The sequence below is a fragment of the Amphiura filiformis genome, chromosome 3, assembly GCF_039555335.1.
Source record: "Amphiura filiformis chromosome 3, Afil_fr2py, whole genome shotgun sequence".
NCBI lineage: Eukaryota > Metazoa > Echinodermata > Ophiuroidea > Amphilepidida > Amphiuridae > Amphiura > Amphiura filiformis.
The window spans coordinates 21,673,873-21,681,572 of record NC_092630.1 but is presented as its reverse complement, the minus strand read 5'-3'; the positions used below and the strand labels follow the sequence as shown (position 1 = coordinate 21,681,572).

The 7,700-nt window shown below is 37.0% G+C and overlaps 1 protein-coding gene across 1 annotated transcript; it reads left to right on the top strand.

Annotated features, from left to right (window-relative positions):
- The first annotated feature begins 1,982 nt into the window (after window positions 1-1,982).
- On the top strand, window positions 1,983-5,533 carry LOC140148205 (large ribosomal subunit protein eL20-like). The gene is given in 5 exon segments (XM_072170065.1): window positions 1,983-2,207; window positions 2,654-2,714; window positions 2,717-2,782; window positions 3,997-4,106; window positions 5,200-5,533. Coding segments are annotated over 5 exon segments (540 nt in total). The 5' UTR covers window positions 1,983-1,997; the 3' UTR covers window positions 5,293-5,533.
- Window positions 5,534-7,700: the final 2,167 nt, after the last annotated feature.

Sequence of the window (7,700 nt, the reverse complement as noted above, 5' to 3'; positions counted from 1 at the left end):
TTTTGACATAAAAACCTGTTTTAGACTTTTTTTGAAAAAATGCTTCCTTCATCCTAAAAAGGTGTTTTTTTAAAAATGTTCAGTTTCCTATACTTTTGTTGCTTAGGCCAAATAAAAAAATAAACATGTTTCACGTCCCCTCCCGCTTCCTTTTTTGAGGTTTCTTCAATTTTATTTATATTTTTTGAAATTCAGTTATAAAAAAAAAAAAACATGTCTAGGAAGTAAAGATGCTTTCTATAGCCTTGATAAGATACAAGAAACACTTTTATAAGGTTTTGTGATAGTTAGAGGTGGCCTATCTCTCAGAACAACAAATAAAACTAGACTTAGCTGTGGTCTAAGACCACGAACACAGCCGTGTTGTTACCCCTTAATGACCTTTGACCCCAAAATATATGAAAACCCCATAGACATTGGCTAATGTCAATGTATGTGTGCACGTGGCATCACTTTGCCATGTTATTTGTGGCAGAAGGGGCATTTTGAAGGTTTTTCGTTTCAGACCGGAAGTGGCCCCTTAATGACATTTGACCCCAAATAAAAAAATACCACATATGAATTGGGTAACCACAATTCATGTGTGATCATACCTGATACTGTCCTATGTTTATCTTAGCAAATACAAAATTTTGAAGGTTTTTCGTTTTATACCGGAAGTTACCCCTTAATGACCTTTGACCCAATATCTGTGTACACCCCATAGACACTGGGTAATAACAATGCATGTGTGCAAGTGGCGTCACTGTCCTACAGAATCTGTGGAAGAATCTATGCATTTTAAAGGTATTTCGTTTTATACCGGAAGTGACCTCTTAATGAGATTTGACCCCGAATAAAAAAATACCACATATACATTGGGTGACCGCAGATCACGTGTGAACATACCGTTACTGTCCCATGTTTTGCTTAGCTTATAAAAAATTTTTAAGATATTTCGTTTTTTTACCGAAGTGACCCCTTCATGACCTTTGACCCCAAATCTGTGTACACCCCATAGACAGTGGGTAATAACAATACAACATGTGTGCAAGTGGCGTCTCTGTCCCACATAATTTGTGGAAGAAGATGCATTTTAAAGGTATTTCTTTTGATACCGGAAGTTACCCCTTAATGAGCTTTGACCCTAAGTAAAAAAAATACCACATATACATTGAGTGACTACAGATCATATGTGAACATACCGTTACTGTGCTATGGTTTACTTAGCTAATAAAAATTTTTGAAGGTTTTTCGTTTTATACCGGAAGTGACCCCTTAATGACCTTTGACCCCAATGCTGTGTACACCACATAGACACTGGGTAATAACAATGCATGTGTGCACGTGGGGTCACTGTCCAACATAAGTTGTGGGAGAAGATGCATTTTTAGTTGAAATCACGTTTTCGACCCCTGTGACCCCTGCATGACCTTTGACCCCACAAGTTTCATGTGACATGTAGGGGCACGGTCAATAATCATTGTGACCAAGTTAGGTCAAAATCGATGTAAGCATGTGAGTGCTAGAGCAAATGTAATGGTTGACAGAAGAAAGAAAGAAAGAACCTGTAAGAAAAAAGACACAGCCGTGACTAACGTCACGGCTGTGTAAAGAGGCCTCCTCCTTTTCCAGGCATTATTGTACACGCTAAAACAGCTCTAATTATAGGTATTTACACCGATTTTTTGATAAAAAATAAAAAGCCCCCTCTTCTTCCTTTTTTTCAAAAATCCGGACGTGAAACATGTTTTTTATTTTACTTGGCCTTAGTAATAACATGACTGAAATTGATGATATATACTAGCTACGCTCGCAATTCCTGAAATTTCATCTTTGGGAGTCTGTGACTTTACAAAAAGAGAGAGTTCTGAAACCTTGTATACACACTAACTAACTGCATGCCCAATTTGTCATAAAGTAAAAAAAAATATTCTAAAACATGATATGGCCTGCATGCTGGGGGCTTCAAAATGTTTTGTGTTAATCGTTATTTAAAAAAACATCATTCCACTTACATGCCCATATTTATTTCGCTTACTTTCCAGTTGAAGGAGTATCATGTGGTGGGGCGGAGGATCCCAACAGACACTTTGAAAACGCCCCCGCTTTTCAAGATGCGAATCTTTGCACCAGATCATGTTGTGGCCAAGTCACGCTACTGGTACTTCATCAAGAAACTCAAGAAGATCAAGAAGACCAGAGGCGAAATTGTATTGTGTCAACAGGTAAATATTGAGTACCAGGCTTGCAACTTTTGCCCGGACTAGTGCGGATCCATCTGGCCGCCTTCGTCACAGATCAGTGGCATTTTTATGTTTACCATCATAAGGCAGATTATACTTTTGGTTACAGTTCTGATAACATTGTTCATTTCCAGGGGCTGTACTATCAGGCAGACCATTTGCCAGGGGCCTATTTAGTACTTTGTTTAGCTCAATACATGGGGTTAAATGCTCACAATTGTGTCCGATTTGACTTGGACAGGGTAGGTGTTGATCTTTAAAATAGTTTCATGTTTAAGATATACTATTTTGTTGTTTTAAAAAGAATACCTCCAAAGTAGCATGCCAGGGTGATTGTGTATTGCTGAATTAATACATTAACTTTCATGTACAATGTTACAAAGAGCATGTAGTGACCTGAAGGTTTATTCTTGTATTGAAACCAACAGAGGTACGAGAAGAGACCACTTACCATCAAGAACTATGGCATCTGGCTCCGTTATGATTCACGAGTGGAACACATAACATGTACAGAGAATACAGGGACATGTCTACTGCAGGAGCTGTAACACAATGTTGTGAGTATTCCGCATGCAGGGTATACTAAACAAACAAACAAAACGATGCTTTGCTCTCACAGTTCAGAACAAATTGAACAAAATATCAGTTAAAAATTGACATTCCATACTTAAAACATTAACATAGATGATAGAAATTACTGGTACATCAGGCATGAATGGTATAGAATTCAAGATTTTTAACATTCAAGTATTTACCTCTCCCCAGTTTAATATATGTAGGCCTAGGCAGGAGATCCAAAATATCAGAAAGCTAGAAAAGCGTGATTTTCCCTCCAAAATGGCACAAAAAGCTTTCAAAACGCCAGAAATTGGTCAGAATTAGTCAATGTTTAGATTGTGATAAACAAACCTGCCGACGGCCGGTGTCAAGAAAAATAATGACAAAAATTTGCCCTTGAATTATGTTTTATTATAGTCAAAATACTCCAGTAATTCAATAAATATCATGATATTTGGCCTAAACTTGAACTCATTTGAAATGAAATGTCAGTTTTTATTGAGTAAAGCATGGCTTTTTCACTAATCCATGCGCTTGCAATGCTGTTGAATTCTGCACTTTGGCGAAGTTGGAACTGCATTTTATGGAATTCTGCGAACTTTTACGGCATATAAAGCAACATTTTTATTGTAAAAATAAAAAAAATTCCAGCTTTCTAAAGCTTTATCATATGGGGTAAATATACATGTATCATAGTTTCGTCAGAATTTCGGTTTTGATTGCACCATTTTCACTTCAATGCCAATTGTTTTCAAAATCAACATGTGAATATACCCAGGGATGGGTGATTCTGCATACTGGTAGTCCTGCACCACAAAAGAATGATTAATTATTATCTGCTGGTTATATTCGAAATTGTACTGACATTTTGGCAGTCGCAAGTGGAAAATGGTGACATAACTATATATACAATACAATGTGCCGTATAGAATTGGGAAAAATCTTTCTTGAGCAAACTATACTAGTTTGAAATGCTAAAAAGTTGAAACAAAAAGCTCACAGGCAAAGTTCAGGCCTTTCAAAATCAAAAATCTTATATACTACATGTAAAAGGCACTATTTCATAGCTGATTTGAACACATCAAAGCACTTTGGTTTTATCTGACATTACTGAAATTTTTTTTTTTTTTTTTTTTTATGACAGTCTGTTAAGTGTAGCATTATATTGTGATGATGGCATTACACATTTCTTTTGTTTCTTTCATGTTTACAGACCGTGATATGGGTGCACGTCATCGTGCTAGAGCTCATTCAATCCAAATCATCAGGATTGAAGCCATTGCAGCTGGCAAATGCAGACGACCTGCTGTCAAGCAGTTCCATGTAAGTGCTGGAGATTTTTTTTAATGCTGATTTTGATCTAGTAACACTTGTGGGCATCCATGGTTCCTGTGTCAGAGATGTAACTTTTCATGAAATTTCATGAATTCAGGAAATGGAGATACTTTTCAGTCAATCATTTTGCAAGCGAAAGCATAAAATTGTGAAATTTAGTTGTCATTTTTGCATTGCCCAAATAATAATTTAAAAAGTTTTGGGTACTATGATCATCTTGAAATAGTTAATTTTAGCTGCTAGGATGTAATATTTATCCCAGAGCGCCTAAAAAAAAAGTGGGCTGTTTCCCATTGGACCCCTACTGAATGCTCACATTGCCAGAGGAATAGTCGGGAAATAGAGCAACAAATCTGAACATATTTGCTGTGTGTCCTTTGTTACACACACCCAACACACACCGCCTGGGACGGAGACACAATACACAGCTTGGGTAACATGTACCGTATTTAGTCAAATAGTCGCCCCCCCCTCAAATAAGCTAGCGCCCCCACCACCACTTTTTTCAACCAAGATGTTTCAAAAATTCGATATTTCCATGCTATCTTGTGTAGTAAGCTTACCAAGTTGCTCACATGGTCGCTAATAGCAGCAATAAATGGCAAAAATCTGCATCAGAAACCCGGAAGTGAACCAAAAGTCAGTGTCAAAAGTTCATAGTTCGTCATTTTAGCGTGACTTTTAAGCTTACCTAATGATTTTAACGGGAATTGTCGTATAAAATGACCTCTAATAAACGCCCCCCTTGGGAAAATGTAACGCCCCCCGGGTGCGTTTATTTGACGAAATACGGTAATTATGAATCGACAACCAAATCATATTACTTCATCTTTGACTTTAATAGTGTGCAAAAAAACTACAAAGGTCACACTTCTTTCTGTCACCTGATTGTTTTGCTACGTACCTAATCAATCATCTTATTTCTATGTTGATGTGGAAATTGAGAGTCCTGTTCTGTGATAAAAACAACCAACTTGGGAGCTATGGATTTTTTGATATGCTTGAAAAAAATATGTCAATACATATGAATAATTGGCAAGTTGTTAATTATTGTTTACTTTTGTTTTGTTCTTGTTTACAGAACTCCAAGATCAAGTTCCCTATGCCTCACCAGACTCCACGTCACTACCGTGATAGGTTCACTACAGCCAAACCAAAGACATACTTCAAATAAAGTGACTGATACAAGACTCTTTCAATTGATACTATGGCTTGTGTAATTTGCAAAGTCAAGCTTCTTGGTGAAAACAGAAACTGACTTCAATAATATGCTCATTTAGTTGGAAGTTTGAAATTCCTCATTTTGGCTTCCATCGTAACACAATTCTGGAAATAAAAATGGTTTTGAACAACAAAATATCCATGTGGAAGTAGACTGCAATATATTGGGAAATAAAATACCCATTATAAAGTCATATGATTGTGTTCAAGTTGTCTTTGATTTGTTGTAAAAAGCAGGTTCTAGCAAGCTTCCCGTAATGCTCGGAGTGTCCAAGTGGATGCACAGTGCATGCATGGCACTGCACCAAAAAAGTATCCTTACACTTGGAAAAATAATCACAACTGCATACTTGCCAACTATCCAGTTTTACCTTGGATTGTCCCGTTTTTGGTGTCCCAAAACACTGAAAAACTGGATTGTCCAGTTTTACATTTTTCAGGAATTTTATGGGTTAGTGTCCCTGGACCTAAAGCTAAATGCTAGGATCATTCATGGTTGACCTACAAAAAAAGTTAATGTTTTAATATGCAAAGTGATAATTTGTGTTCATGTCATACTCTCGCCCCCAGCTTGACAAATAAGAGCTTCGCTTTGCATAAGATGGTCCCTGTTTTTGATTTTCCAATGTTGGCAAGTATGCAACTGATGCACTGTCTAATCCTGTGCATTATGACACCACATTGAATCCAATGTGGCATCAAGAAGTTAAGTTACAAGCAATTGAACAGACGAAGGTCCAGTTTTAAGTGACAAACTGGCCGAAAAGGGACAACACAGTTTCTTCAATGAAGCTTTATTTAAAGCAGTTTTTATCTCAGTTCTTTCTTTGTACTTTTCATGCCGGATTAGATAGTGCATCTATTTAAAAAACAAATTTGCCCCAATATGGTTCAGTTTTGAAATTGATAATTTTTCCCAAGTGTAAGGGGCTGTGCAATAATTATAAGGTAACCATAATCATCAATACTTACAGAAATTTGCAATTTAAGGGGCTGCTGCACCCCTGCCCAATTTTGTTTGTGCCTATTTTTGCATTTTTCTCACAAATTAAAGCACATTGGTGACAAGTAAGATATGTATATTATAGGGGCAAGGACTACCTTGCCCCTATAATATACATATTTTATATATCTTACTTGTCACCAATGCACTATAATTTTGAAAATGGGCACAAAATTGGTCAGGGGTGTAGTACCCCCTTCAAAATGGCAAATGAAGATTATTCGCTGTCGTAGTGCACGTTACATTATGACCGTTGCTAGGCCAACTGGATCACGCTTTCTTTGTTACGAACCACTGATCGAAATGATCACAACACAAAGCCTATGTAAGTAACCAATGGTTACTAACGTGCACTACGACAGCGAATAATAACTTGATGTTGAATAGTCCCAAATTTCAATAAATTAACAAATGATGGTTTGTCGATACTCTCGCGATCCAAGAGGTAGTTCAACCGAGCCTGATCAGAGGTAGCTCAAAAGAGACTTTATTAATAGAGGTGAACTGAGGTAGTACAACAAAGACTGATCGGACTCGGAGGTAGTTCAATAGAGGCTGATCAGAGTTAGCTCAACAGAGACTAATCAGGTTATTCAATAGCGACTGTGATCATAGGTAGTTCAACAGAAACAGTTCAACAGAGACTGATAAGAGGTAGTTCAACAGAAACTGATCAGGGGTAGTTCAACAGAAACTGATCAGAGGTAGTTCAACAGATTGAACAGAATAGTTCAACATACTGATCACAGGTAGTTCAATGGAAACTGATCAGAGGTAGTTAAACAGACTGGTCAGAGGTAGTTCAACAGAGACTGATCAGAGGTAGTTCAACAGAAACTGATCAGAGGTAGTTCAACAGAGACTGGTCAGAGGTAGTTCAATAAAGACTGATCAGAGGTAGTTCAACAGATATTAATCAGAAGTAGTTCAACAGAAACTGATCAGAGGCAGTTCAATAGAGATTGAGATCAGAGGTACCACTAATTCAACTATACGGTCCACAACTTAGTTCCCCCTGATACTTTTTAGAATAAGTCAAAAAATATTTTACAAAATGTAAAAAGATATGTATAGCCCTATTTGTTTTACACATGTGGACTAATTTATAATGTGTAAGAAAACAGACCGTTTTAAACGGTTTCTTTACATAATGAACCATTGTGACTGAACGCAATGACGTGTGACACTATAATTTGTTCCATATGTGTAAAACAAATACGGCTACCCATACTTTTTACACGTTTGCATTTTGTCAAATATTTTTCGATTTATTTAAAAAGGTATTTAGGGGGGAACTTGTAAGTTGTGGACCCTATGCAAGTTCAACAGAGGTATAGTTCAAAAGAAACTGATCAGAG